Here is a 21,577-nt window from a genome sequence, read left to right as displayed (position 1 = left end):
TGTTCCGGGGGCGGCGGTCGGTGTTAGGGCTCAATTGCTCAGTTGGGCTCTCGCCATTCACTTCTTTAAGAGGGTCTTTGAGGTAAACTTTTTGTTTGAGTTTGGTTGAATTTGTTTGTTTTCAAGCTTACCCATTATTAAAAATTCATACTTTTGCTGAGTTGGGTGCCCAAGATTCACTTTTGTTGACCTAATTTTAGGATAATATTGTTTATGTTTATTCAGATTTGATTGTTTGCTCGCTTACCCATTAAAAATCCATACAATGCACCTGAGTTTATGTGGTTGTTACAAGCAAGGTCATGTGCTATAATCATGGGTAATCAACACACATATTATATTACTAAGAATTAGCACATGAACCTTGTTTGTCACTTATCAGCACATATGGTATAATCTATGTTATATGGTTACTTCTAATCTGAAGACCCAAACTTCTTGGACACTCCTGCATACATATATTTGGGCATATACTCAATTATCCAATACATTTTTAATTTAAAGTACTTGTCATACATTTTTTGGACATATATCCTACACTTCACATCCACTTGAAACTCTCATTGGACATAGGTCAGCTTTCGAGTTATGATTTTGTAAGGCCGTCCGATATCTAGTTCAAAAACTAGCGATTTTCCAATTTATAATCCGCATAATAAAAGAAAACACAAAATTGTTTTAGGAATCTCAATTATCATCATTGTGATATGAGACTAATTGTGATTCACTAACACTCAACATAGCCCCTGACCATAATTCACTGGATCTTCCCGCAATAACTGCAGGGTTCAACATTATTCAAAACATTAATCCCCCTTTTTTCTCATATGATTTTGTCTCCCTTTGGCTTGATTGTTCTTGTATATAGGCTATATTTGTAAATTATGATTTAACATGCATCAAAGTTTCTCTTTGTTCGTATGATAAACTAAAAGTTTTGGAGATCAACAATTCTTATGAACAGTATACCCAAATACTTCAGTATATAGCGCGTGTTGTCTATAAACTGAAAGTCTTACCCACGTTTATTTTTAAATCCCACTTCCAAGTTGGATTTTTTGCTTATAAACCTAAAGTTTTACCCCATTTATTTTTAAACTCATTTATCTTTTAGACACATCCACTCTCAAAGAGATTTTGAGAGACTAGAGTGTTCTCAATATCAACCGTAGACCTTAGAACTTGAGTATATTGGGGTTTTTTTTGCTTATGAACCCAAAGTTTTATCCTCAGTTACTTTTTTGGGTTTACAATGTTCAGAATTGGCAGATAATTTTGCAAATACAAAGATTTTTTCCGGCGGGTAGGGGGATACTTCTTTAAATATTGAAGTTTTTTTGAGGGAAAATATGCATAAACCCCTTATTTTTAAACACTCCCACTTACAAAGTTGGGTTTTTTGTCCATAAATCCAACAAAGTTTTAACCCATTAATTTTTCGACCCACCCATTTCCAAAGTTATAGCTTTTTTTTCCTAGCTACACAAAGATTTGCCCCATTCTATTTTTGAGCGCACACTTGCAGAAGAATATTTTGCCTACAACTGGAGGTCAGACAATCGGTGCTAGAGATTTAAGGGGGCTGGATTTACTGCTAGAGTAGTGTTATATGCCCTTAAACATTCAATACATTTTTATTGAATTTTAATTGAGTTTATTATTGCACATGTTGTTTGGGTATCTTTTATATAATTGTTATATTATCCTTAGAGATTATTTTGTTAGATCATGCACCCTGTGATGATCACTTGCTTGGAGATATGATCTAATTCAGTGATTTCTTAAATTTGTGCTTAACCTATAACTAGTAAATGATAGATTTGTTATAACAGGTTATTATGCATGACAATGACATATGAGATGTGATGGTTTATCTCAGCTATCGGGAATGAAGATTTCCCGGGTGTATGTCATAAGCGCATATTTGATATGTGTAGTACAAGACCTTATTTGGATTCTCTAGGACGAGTCACCTAAGAGATAGAGAATTCAAATTGTTACATGGTCTCTTAGACTTGATGATATTATCATTTTCGATTTGATAATCTAATATACTTTGATATGATGGTTAAACTTGTTTTACAAGTGCTATTACAACATGAAATGTTGAGTTAATAGATTTCATTTAGGGAAATGATGAATATCTAGATAGGATCCAGTATACTCATTTTTATGAGTTAATTTATTATGCATATCCCGTGAAGATATTAAATTCCCGTCGACGGGTGATTTTTTGAAATTATTTTTCTAAAATTATTTTCTTATAAAATAAAATATTTTAATATTTCAAAATGATTTTTATTTATATTCATAGGATTATAATTTTAGGAATGAGCGAATAGGTGATTCGTCTTTCCTAAAATAATTGATACTGGAAAGGACTGAATGTAAGATAATATTATTCACGAATATTTAATCCCATATTATGGAAGAGCTTTTATGAACAGTTATTTAATCCCATATTATGGAAGAGCTTTTATGAACAGTTGGTCGGATAGGGATTTGATTGTTAAATTAAAATTATTAATTTGATTAATAATTGGTTCTTGATATGAGACCCAATTGGTCTCACTAATGTCATTAGAAGAGGTTTATATGCAATACAATTCTATTTCTATCCTAATTGTTATGGAAAGAATATTCTATCTTTAAATGTTATGGATAGAGTTTTAAACAATTAAGAATTGTTTTGAAATTAAAATCTATAAGGAAGGTCCAATCCTATATATAGGGTTCATATGTAGCCTTGAAAAGTGATGAGAAAAAAGAAATAGATTTTGAAAACCTATCTCTCAGTATTGCTCCTCTTTGACGACGGGTGAATTTTAGTTGGAGGCTTTTTCTCTTGAGGAAGCTATTTTGTTTTGATCTTGAGACGAATTATCAAAGAAATTCAAAATGCGTTTCAGGTATTTTTCTAGATTTTATTAATTTCGATTAATCTACATGATATGTAATTTTCCGCTGCATTGTATGTTATGTTTCCAATAATGGTATCAGAGTGGGTTTAAAATCCAATCCGTAATAATTTAATCAGATTAAATTATTTTTTAAAGTTCGGGTTACTGTTCATCACCGAATATTGATGTTCGCGGCATTACTGTTCATCGATTGAGAACATTGTCCCGGAGGGACTGTTCATCAACCGAGAACACTGTTCACGGGGACTGTTCATCGACCGAGAACACTGTTCACATCGGGAACTGTTAATCAACCGAGAACATTGTTCATAGCTGATGATTACTGTTCATATTTTGAAGTCATTGTTCACAATTGTTGGTTATTATTTATGGGTTAAAATTCTTATGATTGGATCAAAGAATTTTTTCTTTTTCAATTGTTGTAATGTTAGGGTTCTTGTTAGATTTGATCTAAATAGAGTTTTTTAAATTGTTATAATTACTTTCTTTATCAATGAAGTTGTGGTCTATAGGATGGGCGACAGAGGAGGTGGCCGGAGTTGAGATTTGATCTCACAACAACATTAAACAAAAAAAAGTTTTTTTGGATGATTGTCGAAGATCGACCGCCGATGCGGTTGCCCCGCTGGCCGTAGTGGGCTCGTCGTCACCGTCGCCGCCGGACCTTTGGTGGCGGTGGGCTATCCCACAAACATAGCAAAACCCTAACCCTAGATCTTCATTGAAGAAGATGACCTTAGTGGGTTTCTTTTCATAAAGGGTTATGTATCCAAACCCATTAAGACTTAAGTTTAATGAAACAGGTTTGACCCGCAAACAAAACCCAAACCCGAAACTCTGATAATTTAAATTTTACTGTAATATTATTATCAGACCTATGTTTGACCAGAAACTGTTCTGAAGTCCACCAGTGTTGTTTTTTGCTGTAAAATTAGTTTCAGACCCTGTTTAAATCAGAAACTGTTCTGGAACCCATCTGAAAGAAGTGGTTATTTTCTAATTAACCCTAAAGAATTACAGAATTTATTCTGAAGCCCATATACATGTATAATTTATTTTCTTGTGTTGAAAAGATTATTTAACTCTTATTGATTTATAATGTATCATCGTATTTTTAAAATACTTATTTAAATTATACATGTGACATGGTTGTATTGTTTTTAAATTGTTTAATTTTAAATTTCATGAGATTAAAGTAATACATGAAAAATTACTAATAGGTCCAGAATTGTTCTGAATTACTTCTATTAAATAAAACAGTTTAGAATTTATTGGAAATTGGCTGTTGTTATTTTCTCTTATGTTCTCTCAATTATAATAAATAACAAAAGTTGTATAGAAGTGTATATAGATTAATATTTAAGAAATATAAATCTAAAGGTCTTCCATCATAAAGATATAACGTGGATATTAATTTTTTAGTTTATCTGATGCCACAAACGATTGAGTTTGTTAAAACTTATTATCTAGTTATATCTCGCATAAGAATGTCAAGTATTTTATGTATAATGGGACCACTAAACTAAAATAGGTAGTGTCACATGTTTTATATAAGATAGCTGGATTGATGAGTAAACACTTCATTGATGTCTTGAGATGCTTGCTAAAATAGTAGAGTCATGTTATACATCAAAGACAAAAATTAAAAGAAAGTCATTAATTGTTAATGATTGAATTGACTGATTCTACATTGTTTAATTATATTCGATCTTGAAAATTCGGAGGTTTATAATTAAGCTTGGATTTCCTGTTCACATTTTTTATATGAGAGAAATATATTAATATGAATTTCATTACTTAAATTATCCCTAGTAATGATTGTGCAATAATAAAATATAAAATTAAGATTCTTATGTTTTTATATTCTGTTTGTGTAGGATGACTAAGTTTAGTCATTTTGCTAAGCTACTTGATGACTATAAACTGACTGGCCCGAATTATGTGGATTAGAAAAGAAATTTGTTTATTGTCCTTATTGCCGAAAAATTGGTAAAAGTTGTCAAAGAGGACGAACCTGCTGTCCTGATGCAACAAAATATGAGATTCTCGAGCATGACCAATGGGTTGAACGTAATGAGCTTGCAAAATGCTATATTATTATGGCTTCCTTAGACCCTACTTTACAAAAACAGCATGAAGGAAAGAAGACTTGTAAGGAGATCTTGGAAAGCCTTAAGGCTTTGTACGAAGAACATAATCGTATTGCACGTCAAAACGCTATGAGCGGTTTGATGAACACTAAGATGGCTGAAGGTACACCAGTTCATGCACATGTTCATAAGATGATAGGGTACATAAATGAATTGGAATCCTTGGGAGCCGAGCTGGATAATGAATAAAAAAAATTGATGCAAGTTTCACTTCCTCGATCCTTTAATCAGTTCAAAGTAAATTTTAGTATTCAAGAACCAAATCTCACTTAGCCAGAACTGAGCAATGTGTTACAGAGGGTTGAGGATATTATGAAGCAAGATAAGGCTATAGTGATGGTTACAGAAACTGTTAGATCGTCTAACTATAAGAAAAGAAAGTTTTCTTATAAGAAAAAGCTAGCAAAAGGAAAGAAAGTTTCCAAGAACGTCTAACTATAAGAAAAGAAAGTTTTCTTATAAGAAAAAGCTAGCAAAAGGAAAGAAAGTTTCCAAGAAAGAAAAGAGGGATCAGACTGTTGATGAATGCTTCTTTTGTAACAAGAAGGGGCATTGGAAAAGAAATTGTAAATGTTACCTTGCATCATTGAAGAAGGATAAATCTTCTGAAGGTATATCATCTCATTACCTAGTAGAGACTAATGTAGTGAGTTATTCTTCTTATATATGGTGTGTGGTTTCCGGCTCATCTTCGCATATTTGTAATTCCTTGCAGGGGTACAAGGAATGGCGAAAGCTTGAAGATGGAGAGATTACCTTAATAGTAGGGACTGAAGCCTTAGTTTTAGCGTTATCTATAGGAACTTGTTTTTTGCATTTGAATAAAGGGCATGTAATGGAACTAAAAGATTGTCTTTATGTGCCATCCTTAAGAAGAAATTTGATTTCTGTTTCTAAACTTAGTAAAAATGGATATTCTATTTTATTTGATAAAACATCTACTATAAAGTTTGGAAATTCTATTATTGCTCATTGTGAAGTTGATAATGATATATATTATATATCAACTGCCCTTAATTCTTATGCAAATGTTATTGAAGTTGATAAATCTCTTAAACGTAAGTTTGATCAAAGTAATCAAGCTTATCTTTGGCACACAAGGTTGGGTCATGTTAATATTGATCGGATCAATAGGTTGGTAAAGGATGGTCCTTTAGATTTTCTAAAAATAGAAAATTTTCCAACTTGTGAACATTGCTTAAAAGGTAAGATGACTAAATTACCTTTTTTAGGAAATCATGCTAGAGCTGAAGCTACTCTTGACATTATACATTCTGATGTATGTGGTTCTTTAAATGTTAAAACAAGAGGCAGATATTCATATTTTGTAATTTTCACAGACGATGCGTCTCGATATGGCTATATTTATTTAATGCATCATAAATCAGAATGTTTTGAAAAGTTCAAAGAATATAAAGCCGAAGTTGAAAAGAAACTTAATAGAAGTATCAAGGCCATCCAATCCGATCGAGATGGTGAGTACCTATCTGAAGAGTTTAAGAAATTTATGAAAGAAAATAGAATTGTTAGTAATTTGACACCTCCCGAAACACCACGACATAACGGTGTGTCTAAAAGATGGAACCGAACCCTTTTAGATATGGTTAGATCTATGCTTAGTCATTCTCAGGTTCCTACTTTCTTAAGGGGTTATGCATTGGAGACTGCAAACTATTTGTTAAATAGAATTCCTACCAAATCTGTTTCGTCCACCCCATATGAGATATGGACTGGAAAGAAACCAAGTGTTAGACACTTAAAGGTTTGGGATTGTCCTGTTCATGTAAGAAAACAAATAATGAACAAATTAGAGTCTAGAACAAATAGAAGCCTATTTATAGGTTATCTTAAAAAAAGTACTGGGTATTATATTTATAACCCCAGTGATCAGACAATAATTGTTAGTAGAAATATGTTCTTTCTAGAAGATCAAATTATTGGTCAATGATCTATAACTCTAGAAGAAGAATCATCTTCTTCGATAGGAGATTTATCTAATCCATTGGGAGAGACTGAGACTCTAAACACCATTGGAGATTCTATTGATTCAGTAGTAGTGTCAAGTGATAAAGTGAATGAAGATTCATTAACTAAATTTGTTGTTGATACACCAATTACAATAAGAAGATCAAGTAGGATCATTAATCCACCTATACGGTACATGCACCTCGATGAAACATATTTGATAGAAAATAAAGAGGATGATGAAGATCCTATAACTTACAAAGAAGCTATGTCTGAGATAGATTCTAGTAAATGGGTTGATGCCATGAAAGCCGAAATGGACTCTATGTATCATAACAAGGTATGGACCTTGGTTGATCCACCTATTGGGGTAAAACCTATAGGATGTAAATGGATATTTAAAAGAAAATATGAAGTTGATGGATATGTAGAGACATATAAAGCTCGCTTAGTGGCAAAAAGGTTATACTCAAAAGGAGGGTATTGACTATGAGGAAACCTTTTCTCCGGTTGTAATGTTAAAGTCCATTAGGATCCTTTTAGCCATTGCTGCATATTATGACTATGAGATATGGCAAATGGATGTCAAAACAGCTTTCTTAAATGGATATCTTGAAGAAGATATTTACATGCAGCAACCAGAAGGTTATGTATGTAAAGGTCAAGAAAGTATGGTTTACAAATTGAATTGGTCAATTTATGGACTTAAACAGGCTTCAAGGAGTTGGAATATTCGTTTTGATGAAACGATTAAAGAATATGATTTTATCCAAAATTCTGAAGAAGCTTGTGTGTATAAGAAACAACAGAATAATTCCATTGTGTTCCTAGTGCTTTATGTTGATGACATACTACTCATTGGGAATGATGACATCAGTTAAATTATGGCTTTCAAACAAGTTCTCTATGAAAGATCTTGGTCAAACATCCTATATTTTGGGTCTCAAACTCTATAGAGATAGTGAGAAGAGATATATAGGATTATCACAGTCTACTTATGTGGATAAGATCATCAGAAGGTTCAACATGCAAGATTTCAGGAAAGGATTACTTCCTACATGACATGGAATTTCACTCTCAAAGAAAATGTGTTCTAAATCTAAAGAGGAGATTGTGAGTTTTAGAAATATACCATATGCTTCGGCAGTTGGTAGTTTGATGTATGTTATGTTATGTACAAGACCTGACATAGCATATGTTGTTGGCCTTGTAAGTAGATTTCAGTCCAATCCTGATGAGGAACATTGGACTGCAGTGAAAGCCATATTTAAATATTTGTGCAGAACTAAAGACTATTGTTTAGTTTATGATGCAAAGGACATGAGCATTGAAGGATATACTGATTCTAATTTCCAATCTGATCCAGATGATAGAAAGCCTACATCTGGATATGTTTATATCATCAATAATGATGCTTTTAGTTAGAGAAGTGTTAAGCAAAATATCACCGCTGATTCTACAACTGAAGCAGAATATGTAGCAGCAAGTGAAGCCGCAAAAGGAGTATGGATAAATAAGTTTATCCGTGAGCTTGACATAGTTCCTGCTAGTGTATTTCTTATTCCACTATTCTGTGATAACAGTGAAGTTGTTGCTCAAATTAAACAACCAAAAGCTCATCAGAAGTCTAAGCACATTAAAAGGAAATATCATCTCGTTAAAGAGATTCACAACAAGAAAGATGTGGTAATTCAAAAGATTGCTACAATGGATAACATTGCAGATCATTTCACAAAACTGTTGTCACAAAAGGTTTTTGACAGACATTTAGAAAAAATGGGAGTTAGGATTGTATCTGATTGGATGTGAGGGCAAGTGGGAGATTGCTAGAGTAGTGTTATATGCCCTTAAACATCCAATATATTTTTATTGAATTTTAATTGAGTTTATTATTGCACATGTTGTTTGGGTATCTTTTATATAATTGTTATATTATCCTTAGAGATTATTTTGTTAGATCATGCACTGTGATCGTCACTTGCTTGGAGATATGATCTAATTCAGAGATTTCTTAAATTTGTGCTTAACCTATAACTAGTAAATGATAGCTTTGTTATAATAGGTTATTATGCATGACAATGACATATGAGATGTGATGGTTGATCTTAGCTATCGGGAATAAAGATTTCCCTGGTGCATGTCATAAGCGCATATTTGATATGTGTAGTACAAGACCTTATTTGGATTCTCTAGGACAAGTCACCTAAGAAATAGAAAATTTGAATTGTTACATGGTCCCTTAGACTTGATGATATTATCATTTTCGATTTGATAATCTAATATACTTTGATATGATGGTTAAGCTTGTTTTACAAATGCTGCACAACATGAAATATTGGGTTATTAGATTTCATTTAGGAAAATGATGAATATTTAGATAGGATCCAGTATACGTATTTTTATGAGTTAATTTATTATGTATATCCTGTGATGATATTAAATTCCCGTCGACGGGTGATTTTTTGAAATTATTTTTCTGAAATTATTTTCTTATAAAATAAAATATTTTAATGTTTCAAAATGATTTTTATTTATGTTTATGGGATTTTAATTTTAGGAATAAGCAAATAGGTGATTCGTCCTGCTCAATAAAGTTTTCTAAAATAAATTGATACTGGAGAGGACTGAATGTAAGATAATATTATTCACGAATATTTAATCTCATATTATGAAAGAGATTTTATGAACAGTTGATCAGATAGGGATTTGATTGTTAAATTAAAATTATTAATTTGATTAATAATTGGTTCTTTATATGGGACCCAATTGGTCTCACTAATGTCATTAGAAGAGGTTAATATGCAATACAATTCAATTTCTATCCTAATTGTTATGGAAAGAATATTTTATCTTTAAATGTTATGGATAGAGTTTTAAACAATTAAGAATTATTTTGAAATTGAAATCTATAAGGAAGGTCCAATCCTATATATAGGGTTCATATGTAGCCTTGAAAAGTGATGAGAAAAAAAAAGATTTTGAGAACCTATCTCTCAGTATTGCTCCTCTTCGGTGACGGGTGGATTCTTCTCTTGATGAAGCTATTTTGTTTTGATCTTGGGATGGATTATCAAAGAAATTCAAAAAGCGTTTCAGGTATTTTTCTAGATTTTATTAATTTCGATTAATCTACATGATATGCGATTTTCCGCTGCATTGTATGTTATGTTTACAACTTTTAAACTAAGAAGAAATGAGCTGTTTGATTGTTCTATTTGTCCAAACCGTGCTCAAGTTTTTGGTTGAATTTAAACACGTTCATCGAGGCAAATGATACCCACATGGAGGATCAACTGGCATTCCGTTAATGCAAGCCTCCAAGTACCAAGTAAATGGTGATACTATTGAAATAGGAGTATGGCTTGGTAATTCAATTTCATTGATCATTCATCTGTATCTCACAGAATTCAAAATTCTGAAACATTACTATCCATAATCTTGATCTATCTAATGAAATATTTGAATCCAAATCAGAATAATTGTAAATGCATGCAACTTCTCTTTCTAGATTGCAACCAAAGTACAATTATGCTCCTGGAATCTGAAACTTTAAGATCTTGTAAAAATACTGAATCTACAGTGTACTCTGCTTATTTATATGTTTCCTCTACTTCCTTTTCCAGGTTTTGTTTGTTCACCAATACAGCGGTCAAATGCTCCTCGACTCAGCCATTCCTATATCCTTCAGTTATTTTATCAGCACCGTGAGCATGATATACGCCCAATACCTTTCTCAAGATATGCCGGAACCAGCAATTGATTTGAAATACCCAGGACTAGCTCTGTTTCTCTTAGGCATTGCTGGTAATTTCTACCATCATGTACTCCTTTCAAAGCTCAGGATTAAGGATGACAAAGGCTATAAAATCCCAAAGGGAGGTCTCTTCGGACTCGTGATTTGCCCACATTATCTCTTTGAGATTATAGGTTTTTGTGGAGTTTCTCTCATTGCACAAACTGTGTATTCGTTGTCTTTCACCTTGGGCACCACTCTGTATTTGATTGGTAGGAGTTCAGCTACGAAGAAATGGTATCTGTCCAAGTTTGAGAACTTTCCAAGAGAGATCAAGACCTTGATACCTTATATTTTCTAAAAGAGGTGGAGTGGGAATGAAAAATCTTAGTACTCAGATTGCTTTTTATATCAAGTGTGCTGTTATCAGATTGCTTTTTATAAGTACAGATTGAAAAGAAATCTGTGTATTATGTGGGTTTTAATCTATTCATTTGATATGAGATTATTTTTTGCAGTATAGTTTGTATCTGATAGCTAAAATTGAACCAGATAACTCAGTACATCACTGATATAGCCATGTGCAATTCACTTGAGTTGCACCCACCAGGGACCATGAGGAGGATTTGGATCCTCTCCACTACAAAAAAGTAATAGAGAGGCCACTACTTTCGTTTTAGTCTGTTGATTTTATTTCAATGGTTGAGATGAAATTAATCTTTCTTAACTATAATTATGTGAATCAATTAGCCTAACATATCTCCTATTTTTACTCCTATCTAATCTTCTTTCCCAATCTTCTATATCCCGTCCTTCTCTATTTATTTTTCAGATTTTTTTCGGTCTTTTTTTTTTCTTTTTCCTTTTTTTTTCTCCGCTCCCTTTTTTTTCTTTTCCTTTTTTTTTCTCTATCGAATATTCTTTCCTCTGTTTTTTCTCCTACTACTCCCCCCTCCTATCATCTAGTTCCTCTTTGCTCGTTTTGGTGGAGCTCGAGCACATCTCGTACGTCCAATCACTAAGAATATTTCTAAAGGTAAATTCAATATTGTATTTCTCTTTTCTAAATTATGCAATTATTTTTATTTTATATGATTTTCAATGAAACTCTAATATTAATTAATTAATTTTAAAGTCTATTTTTTCATGTATTATTAGTATAGAATTTAATATTTTAATATATTTATATATTATTATATGATCATAACTACTGCATATTTTGATGTATTATCACCATGATCATAACTAAGGCATTGATATATTATTGTATATCGTAGTGGTAAGGATTAGTGGCCATCAATGTTATAAGCGAAAAATCCCCAATTTAAATATGACTAATGGAAAGAAGTGGAGTGAATCATGCCGAGTCATTTCGCTTTTTTTAATTATGCAATTATTTTTTATTTTAGATGAATTTTTTTTTGGAACTTTGATATTAATTGATTGATATTTATTTGTCAGAGTGAGCTTGTTCACTATGAAGAATCAATCGCCAATTCAAGTAGTCAAGGGGAATGCATACGATCCGATCACAATTAATGAAATATAGAAGAATCACAAGGTTTCAAGGTGGAATTAGCGGATGTTTCTGAACTTACGTACTTCAAAACAAATTTATGAGCTATCTAGTAGGAATGATGGAGGTAAAGATCATCTTGATTATACCCGGTTGGATCAGAGAAATTATCTTCGAACAAAAATACAAAGAGACTTCAAATATGGGGAATTAGGTAGCTTGCTGGCTTACTTTCAACAGCAGATAGTAGAAAATCCACCATTCTTCCATTTCTGTGCAATTGGACAATGAAGAAATGATAACAAATATATATCTTTTGGGCTGATACAAGAATGATTCTTGATTACTCTTATTTTGGTGATATTATTACATTTGACACCACATATATTACTAATAAAGATTTTAGACCACTTGGTGTGTTTGTTGGTCTAAACCATCACAGGAAGGTTGTTATTTTTGGAGCAACATTGTTGTATGATGAGACGACCGACTCATTCCGATGGCTATTTAGGATATTTTTAGAGGCATACCAACAGAAGAAGTCAATTATTCACTGATCAAGATGCGGCAATGGCGAGGGCTTTAAAAGATGTGATGCCAGAAACATATTATGGTTTATGTGTGTGACATATTATGCAAAATGGCATTAAGCATTTGGGAAATTCATTCAAGGAAGGTAGTGGGCTTTTCGATAACTTCAAAAGTTGTATGTTTGACTAAATTGAGGAGACTGAATTTGAGGAAGCATGGAAGGATATGCTTATAAAATATGAGATTAAAGAGCCATCCTAGTTGCATGATATATACAAATTAAAGGAGAAATGGTCTCACGCTTATATGAAGAGGATCTTCACTTTAGTCATGAGAAGTACACAACTTAGTGGGAGTATAAATGTAGATTTAAAAGATCATTTGAAATCTGATTTGAACATTTTGGCCTTCTTCAAGCACTTTGAAAGAGTAGTAAATGATAAAAGATACAACGAGTTAGAGGCTGAGTATCATTCGAGGCAGAAATTGCCTAACTAGAGATTAAAAAAATGCCCAGTGTTGCGTCAAGCATCAGAACTCTATACTCTTAAAGATTTTTAAGATGTTCGTTGAAGAGTTTGATGAGTCTCAATGAGCATCTATAAAAAATCGTTGTGAGTCAACATGCACTCGTTGGTATGTGGTTTCTATTCCAGATGAAGGTGCACATAAAATAATGGTTAACCTTTCAGAGCATATATTTTTGTGTCAATGCCAAAAGTTTGAGACTTTGGGTGTCTTATGCAGTCATATATTAAAAATAACCAATTTATTGGATATTCATTGCATTCCAGACAAATATATCTTAAGTCGATGGACAAGACATGCAATAAAAGAATTTATTCATAACAATAGCAGAGAAGTTATATCTGAGGATCCTAAATTAGCAGTGACAAATCGATATAGAATTCTTTGTGCTACTCTTGTCAAGATTGCTTCTCGAGCTGCAGAAAGTGAGAAAACATTCAAAATGATGTATAAGACGGCGAAGGAAATGAGTAAAAATATAGAAGATATTTTGCATAATGATACCCCCTATAGCTAAAGAAGGCACAAGCATAAATTACATCTTTAATCCCAGTGATAGATTGAATGTGAATGGTTCGAATCCTATATTGACATCAAATCTCATCAAAGCAAAAGGTCTTAAGAAGAGAAAGTGAGGTAGAAGAGGTCGAAGACCAATAGGTTGGGTTGAGGGGCAATTAAAAAGAAAGAAAAATACTATCGTTAATGTGAACGATGAAACACAACATATGCATAAGGTAATATTTGATTTTCACTTATCTATTGTTTCCATAAACAAATATAGTTATTACTTGTTGCTTTTTGGTAGGGTATTAACTTAAATTATTTTTTGTAAGGATGATGAAGTTCATGTATAGAGTCTGCACAATTCTACTCCACAATCATCGTATATTCTACACAAGGTGATATTTTTTTAGCTTTTATATTTTAAAAAAAATCACTTATTTAATTAAGAAATTAGTCCTATATCCTCTTACCTTGATAATAGGGAGTTGAGATTCCATAGGAATTCGCACGGATGAGCTATGTCCAAAACAATGATCACCCCAGCTTCACTGAAATGTTGACGGTATATTTTAAATAGTTATAATAATGAAATTTATATATTCATTAAGCATTTTCTAGTTATAATTACTGGTGTATACTTTAATAATGTGTTATAGGCCACCTCACGCACTTTAGGTTATAATATGACAAAAAGCATTATGTTTTGTAGATGGTTAACTCGAAGAGGTTAGTTCCAAAATTGAATAAATGATCGATTATTATTTTTAATCATGTATTAGTTACATGCTTATTCTATTTCAGGAGAGAAGCTATGAGAGTTTATTAATAAAAAATTTGAAAGATAAATGATGCAAGTTGTAAGTTTCTCCATTGAGAGTTTCTCAAATTTTTATTGATTATGTAGAAGACTTGTTAGTCGAGAGGTTGATTTTCAATGTTGATTCTTCTTTGTTGAACTATTTGTAATCATAATTGATATTAGAGTAATTCAATATTTCTGCTTTTGAATTTTAGTTTAAATGTATTGTTAAAACTAACATTTTTGCAGAATAAGACATATCTCATCGATGTTCATGCAATTGCTTAAAGTTAAAGAATTAAATATAAATTCAAAAAAAATATAATTTCATTATGCAATAATTACAAAAAATTTCATAACAAAATATGCTATGGATCAAATAAAATAAAGTAATATTTTAATTTAGAATATAGAGAAAAAATTTGTCATGAAGATAAATATTTTTCAAGTTAATTTTTTGAAATAAATCCAATAAATCTTTTTCCTAATGTAGAGTAATCGCAAATATTATGATATGAAAAATAATGTGAAAAATTGAAAGGAAAATTCTTTTGGTCGGAAAGTAAAAAACATAAAAAAAGAAAAATAATATTCGGCAGAGAAAAAAAGGAAAAAAAAAGGGAGCATAGAAAAAAAGGAAAAAAAGAAAGAAAAAAGACCGGAAAAAAAATCTGAAAAATAAATAGAGAAGGAGCGGATACAGAAGATTGGGAAAGTAGATTGGGTAGAAGTAAAAATAGGAGATTATGTTAGACTAATTGATTCGCATAATTATAATTAAGAAAGATTAATTTCATCTCAACCATTGAAATAAAATCAACGGACTAAAATGAAAGCAGTGGCCTCTCCACTACTTTTTTGTAGTGGAGAGGATCCAAATCCCCACGAGGATAGTTGGATGAGTTTGCTTCCTGTTCAATCGTCCTAGATTTTGGGGGTTTTCTTGCAATGATTGAACCCTCTTGATGGCGTGAGTGTTCGGACTCAGACTCCCCTTTGGTGAGAGTTCAGTCTCGGACTCTCTGTTCGGTGTAGGAGTTTCCTAACCAAGTCCCCCCTTCCCAAAAAAAATTACACGAAAATTGACATGTTTGGACATGTAAAATAAATACCCAAAAGGCCAAAAAACATATATACACGTATAAGCTAGAGGAACCTTACCAATTTGTAATGGATTCATAATATTACATGAACTAACACATGATTTTAGCAAAAAATAATTAATAGTTTAAGGGCTAAATGACACTTAAACGCCCTATTGTACCACCACCCTTGCGCTAAAATACCTTAAGCTTGTATTTAAAGTAATTTTCCGGTCGATAGTGTGGACCGTCTAGACGCATAGTAAGCCCCAGTTTGGCCCGTGTAAAGGCCTCTAATCCAAAATTACGACAAACACTGATCCTACAAAGAGCAGAGCAGCGAACTCGCGGTGCGAATAAGGTAAACGAATCTCCGCCTGCTGCATAATCCAATTTCTGATCACCTCCCGGTGAACTTCTCTCTTTCGGTAACACCTACAGTGGATCTGGTCACCGCCGGTGATCTTACGCTAGCTGTTCCTCGTCTCCCACCTTTTTTTCCCTTTGAAAAAAAATTAGGGTTTTCTTCAACCTTCTCTCTTCATCGACATCACCAGTTCGAGTCCATCGCCATACTTTCACACGGCGGTAAGCTTATCCTCCCTCTTTTATTATTTGATTTTTCGAACATTATACGAACTTTTTGGGGTTTTGAGTTCCAATTTAGGGTTTGGGGTTTATTTGAGAGAAAATGCTCTTTTTTTTGCTTCTACCATTAGCATTCTTGGGCTCCCTTTTGCTCAACTAGCGCAAATTTGATAAATTTGTTCCTATTTTAGCTCCAATTGGGGTTTATGATTATGATATGCCTGCTAATTTTGTACCACTGACTCAATTTTAGCTCCACTTCTAGCAGCGGGGTTTTCTGTTTATCAATATTTGCATCCTGCAATGAAAAAGATGGGAACTTTTATAGATTTCAAGCCATTTTAGCTCTGTATAGGCTTTTTGATGGTGGCACCTACTAACTGTAGCTCAATGTGGTGTTCAGGTTTCTTGGTTCCCTTCCTTCAAATGCAAGAGAAAACATCACATTTGAGCTTAATAGAACTGTTACTTCCTAAATAATGGCTTGTCAATGAACTTAACATAAATAGGCAATCTTATTTAGTTATAATTCTCAAATGCAATCCTATAAGTTGTTCATAATAGATTTAAGTGTTTGCGAGCTTCCTTTCTTCCTTCTGAAAGTAGCGAAATGGTTGCAGGTTTTACTCTCCACATTCATGGAGGCCAGTAGGAGCGAAGGCGATGACTTGATAGTGGACTATGTGGAATGCCTCATGTCATTACCTACCAATGCCCGTTCAGTTGAAAACGAGAATTCGGTCCTCCAAGTATCAGTCCCTCCTGAAGAACCTTCCCGTATTCCTATAGGAATACCAACCCAACCTAAAGATTTAGTTCAAATCACCACGGAAGACTCTAAGCTTGAGCCATTCTTAGGTATGGAATTTGAGTCTGACGAGGCTGCAAAAACATTCTATAATGACTACGCTCGTCGTTTAGGGTTCCCGTTTCGTGTTGGAAGGTCTCGACGATCTAAAGGTGTTGATGAGGTTCTAATTATGAAGAGATTTGTATGCTCAAAAGAGGGAGTGTATCGTAAAAAGCCTTCTGAGGAGACCTCAAGAAAGCGTGAGAGGCTTTCCATGAGAGAAGGTTGCAAGGCAATGATGGAGGTTATTCGGGATTCTGATCGTTGGGTGGTAGCTAAGCTCGAGAAGAATCACAACCATCATCTTGGAACTTGTAGTAGAGTTGGTTACCTTCGAGCGAGAGGCTTCATTGATACTAATGAGAAGACTAGCATATTGTCGTCTGATGCTATGATACTACTTCGTCAAAATGCATTTGGTGAAGGAGGAGATGCTCAGAGCCTATTAGATTATTTCAAGAAGATGCAAACAGATAATCCCTCATTCTTTTATGCAATACAAGTTGATAATAACAGTTGTGTGACTAATGCATTGTGGGCAGATGCTAGGGCTAGAACAGCATATAGCTATTTTGGGGATGCAGTTACATTTGATACAACTTATAAGAAGAATAAGTATATGATGCCCTTTGTTACTTTCTCAGGAGTGAACCATCATTTGCAACCGGTTATCTTTGGATGTGCTTTGTTAATAGATGAGACTGAATTCTCATTCATTTGGCTTTTTGAAACATGGCTTTCAGCAATGGGAGGCCGACCCCCTATTTCTTTAGTTACTGACCAAAATAGAGCTATGACCGCAGCAATTGCAAAGGTATTTCCAAATACTTGCCATCGGTTTTGCAAGTGGCTCATTTTGAGTAGAAGCAAGCAAAAATTAGCCCATGTGTATTCCTCTCATCCTACTCTGAGAGCGGAGCTTGAAAGTTGTGTTATTGAGTCGGAAACAATTAGGGCATTTGAGACTTGTTGGGTTTCTATAATTGATAAGTACGACCTGAGGAAGAATACTTGGCTCCAAGCATTGTTTAACATCCGACAAAAATGGGTCCCAGTGTACTTAAAAGACACATTCTTTGCTGAAGTATCTCCAACCCAGAAGTTAGAGACAATGAATGACTTCTACAAGAAGAACTTTAGTACCAAGACTTCGCTTAAAGTATTCCTAGCACAGTTTGAAATATATATGGCAAGCCGATATGAGGATGAAGCCCAAGCAGACTTGGACACAATGTGTATTAAGCCAGTTCTGAAGACTGCATCACCGATAGAAAAGCAAACTGCAGCTATTTATACAAGAGCTGTGTTTGATAAGTTTCAGGAGGAATTTGTTGAATCTCTAGGTTATAATGCTTACAAAATAAAGGATGGGTTAGTTAGCAAGTTTAGCGTGGCGAGAGATGATGATTCTCTTGAAACATTCATTGTTACTTATAATTCTGGTAAAAAGACCGCAACTTGCAGTTGTAAGAATTTTGAGTTTTCAGGGATTTTGTGCAGGCACATTTTGGGTGTGTTTCTTATGGTTGATCTGCGGATGCTTCCGGAAGAGTACTTCTTGAGACGGTGGACAAAGAATGCCAAGAGTGGAACCCAAATTGACGAACAAAGTTCTGAGGTTCAGAATGGTTATCAACAATCCGTTACATCTCGGTACAATGATCTTTGCCAAGATGCCATTAAGTGTGCAGAGAGAGGAGCAACATCAGTTGAAATATACAAAGCTGCGAAAGATGCACTGCATAGGGCCTTCACTGAAATTGTTTCTGTTGAGAGAAATTCTGGTAGAGGAGCGCAGCGAGATGCAATCAACATTAATGAAGAAATTACATTAGATGAAGCAATGGGTGACCAATCATTACATGATCGGTCCTTACAAGATCCTGGACGAAAGGTTTGATATTTTCTTCCCTTATCTTTTACCTTGTTAAGGTTTCTTTGCAGATTGGTTGATTGTGAATTCCCCCCCGCCCCCCCCCCCCCCCCGCCCCCCCCCCCCCCCCCCAACCATGTTGATGGCCGTAGCTTTATTACACTTTTGCTGTAGTTTATCTTCGTAACTTAATTTGTTGAGTTTGGTATGTTCATTTTGACTTACTTTGTTGACTTTGCTATGTTCATTTTGAACCTAGATTCTTGATTTAGGTAGCTATTTTTACTTTATTCTTTAATTTTATATTTATAAGCTCACCTTCTAAGAGGGTTGATCTGAAATCTGCAAGAGACCAAACAAATTTTTTCCCTTTGATTTATGTACCATAGATAACTCGATCGTCACTGTAGAAGCATTATTTATTCTTATTTTATCTCATAGTTTTACAGAGTTCTTTTCATGAACCAAATAAGTTTCCTGCCTAATATTGTGTGGTAATAAGACTTTTGAGATCCTTTTTTCTTTTCTTTGTTGTTAATTGCGATGGATACCCGATATAGTTTGCTGGGTTTCTATGAACCAGTAGCATATACATGTCGCAACCAAAATAATAATCTATCAGTCTCTGGGAGATTTTATGGAACATTTATTTAGAGAACTGAAATATAATCTTTATGATGGTAACAGTATGCATTGGCCTTATATTTACCTACTTGAAAGTAACTTCTCTTCCACATATTAAGGGTGCTAAACAACCACTAACTATTTAATGCTTGAATCCTTTCCCCTTCAGTTCTTGAACTTCTTCAAAGTGCAGTATTGATTTTCTAATCTAACGCATTTGAATTAACGACTATATTCAAGTGGTGTTTCGATTAAGTGAAAAAAAAGCAATCATTTTGTTCATATGAAGTACTCAGTTGTTCTGATTTTTCTTTTATTTTATTCATGTTAGGCCACTCTAAGGCACCGATTGATGCTAGAATGATATTTATCACATCACAACTGAAATTTTCTAATTGCATTTGGTGACATAGTTTTGTTTATTTTCCAGCCAGTGAATAATTTACTCGGGCAGTTTTTGGGTACCTCCTGGTCACCTATGTGAGGCACTGTAAATAATTTACTTGGCAAAAGAGTTCGCATCTCTGAAGCTAAATACTTCGGCCCTGGTCAGTTTCTGGTGCATAGCTGCTCAGATCGAAGAAAATCTGATGGTGGTCGCCCTAAGATGATATCATTGCTAGAAGTATATTCATCGAAGCTTCATGTCTGTGAAATGATACGTATATTCCACACTGTTGCAGGTGTTTTCGTTGACACGGATATATTATTGTATATTGGTTAAGGTATCATAGGGTGAAGTAATTTCTGTTTCTTTTTTCTTTTTCGGAAATGGCTTCTTTGTTTGAAGTCGGGTTTTATTGTACATTTATTTATCTCAAAAGAGTATGAAGAGAAGGCTTCAGGAATTTGCATCCAAAGCCTCATTGAAGATGTAAATTTCTTCATTTGAGATTTTATACGTGATTACTATTTTGTTTCTTGAATTTTTCTAACTCAGGAAAAAGTTCTCCATGCTATGTTAATGTTTGAACCCACAAATCGAACTCTTTTTCTGGTTCAGAACAATCTTATGCTTAGATTGGTTAAGCTAGGGATGAAACAAGTTAGATTTTTTTTTTTTTTTTTGAAAAGTCTGGTAGGGTAACCTAACCAGCCAAGTCCTCAACAATACTCTGTCTCAAAAATAAAGGGATAGAAACAAACCAAAAATAAGAGGACAAACAGTCAATCGACTTAGCTAAGGAATGAGCAACATCATTACCAGTGCATTTTACATAAGAAACTTTAGAGCAGCCAGTAATAGTCAGATCAGCGCGAACTTCATCTGCAATAGGACCAAAGAAGCAAAAGGAGAAGGAGAGACCAAGGAGACAACATTTAGAGAGTCAATTTTCACCACTGAAGTCCTCCAGTTCATACGCCGAACAAAGCGTATGTCTTCCAGGACAGCCAACAGCTCCACATGATTCACAGACATAGGACCCCTGATCTCCATAGAGTAGCAACCAATCACATGTCCATGACGATCTCGAATAACACCTCCCAAACCAATAATATCTCCTTCCAGAGGAACAGTAGCATCTGTGTTGAGCTTCAGCAAACCAGGAGTAGGGGGATACCAAGTAGAAGGTCATTTGGAAGGAATGACAATGTCATGGGAGAGATATCTAACTCTATTTCCTTCTTCCACACAACAGAGAATCTGAGTCACCAAGACCGAGGTCTCTCTAACACCACCACCATGAGAGCACATATTCCTTTCCTCCCATATAAACCACATCAACATGGTTGTGAAAGCTAAAGCCAGATAGTCCTCAGGGCAAACAGAGGTAAGATAGAAAAGAAAATCACCACAAGACGTGCCTCGAAAACCATTAATCACTTCCCAAAGATCTAAGGACTTCCACACTAAACGAGCAAAGGAGCAGACGGTGAAGATATGAAGGGCGGTCTCAAAGGCAGCAGAG

At 33.9% G+C, this 21,577-nt stretch overlaps 2 protein-coding genes across 2 annotated transcripts in view; both read left to right on the top strand.

Annotated features, from left to right (window-relative positions):
• Window positions 1–11,286, top strand: part of LOC109832896 (3-oxo-5-alpha-steroid 4-dehydrogenase 1-like) — an 11,614-nt gene extending 328 nt beyond the window's left edge. The window contains 2 exon segments of the mRNA XM_020400373.1: window positions 1–82; window positions 10,660–11,286. The exon segment at window positions 1–82 is cut by the window's left edge and continues 10 nt beyond it. Of these exon segments, the coding sequence (XP_020255962.1) occupies window positions 1–82; window positions 10,660–11,130 (553 nt within the window). The 3' untranslated portion in view covers window positions 11,131–11,286.
• LOC109832895 (protein FAR1-RELATED SEQUENCE 5-like) lies at window positions 16,047–20,521 on the top strand. Its single transcript, XM_020400372.1, has 3 exons — window positions 16,047–16,320; window positions 16,941–19,064; window positions 20,098–20,521. The coding sequence occupies exons 2-3, from the start codon at window positions 16,959–16,961 to the stop codon at window positions 20,149–20,151; spliced, it is 2,160 nt and encodes a 719-aa protein (XP_020255961.1). The 5' UTR covers window positions 16,047–16,320; window positions 16,941–16,958; the 3' UTR covers window positions 20,152–20,521.

This window comes from Asparagus officinalis, chromosome 3 (assembly GCF_001876935.1).
Source record: "Asparagus officinalis chromosome 3, Aspof.V1, whole genome shotgun sequence".
Lineage (NCBI taxonomy): Eukaryota > Viridiplantae > Streptophyta > Magnoliopsida > Asparagales > Asparagaceae > Asparagus > Asparagus officinalis.
Note: the sequence above shows the minus strand (reverse complement) of the source record. Positions and strands in the feature narration are given on the sequence as shown.

What these genes read in the sequence shown, in the direction of transcription:
- LOC109832895 (XM_020400372.1), top strand. Translation starts at nt 16,959, where the DNA reads ATGGAGGCCAGTAGGAGCGAAGGCGATGACTTGATAGTGGACTATGTG. An exon ending in TACAAGATCCTGGACGAAAG is followed by an intron (nt 19,065 to 20,097) that starts GTTTGATATTTT and finishes TTTATTTTCCAG; the next exon opens with CCAGTGAATAATTTACTCGG.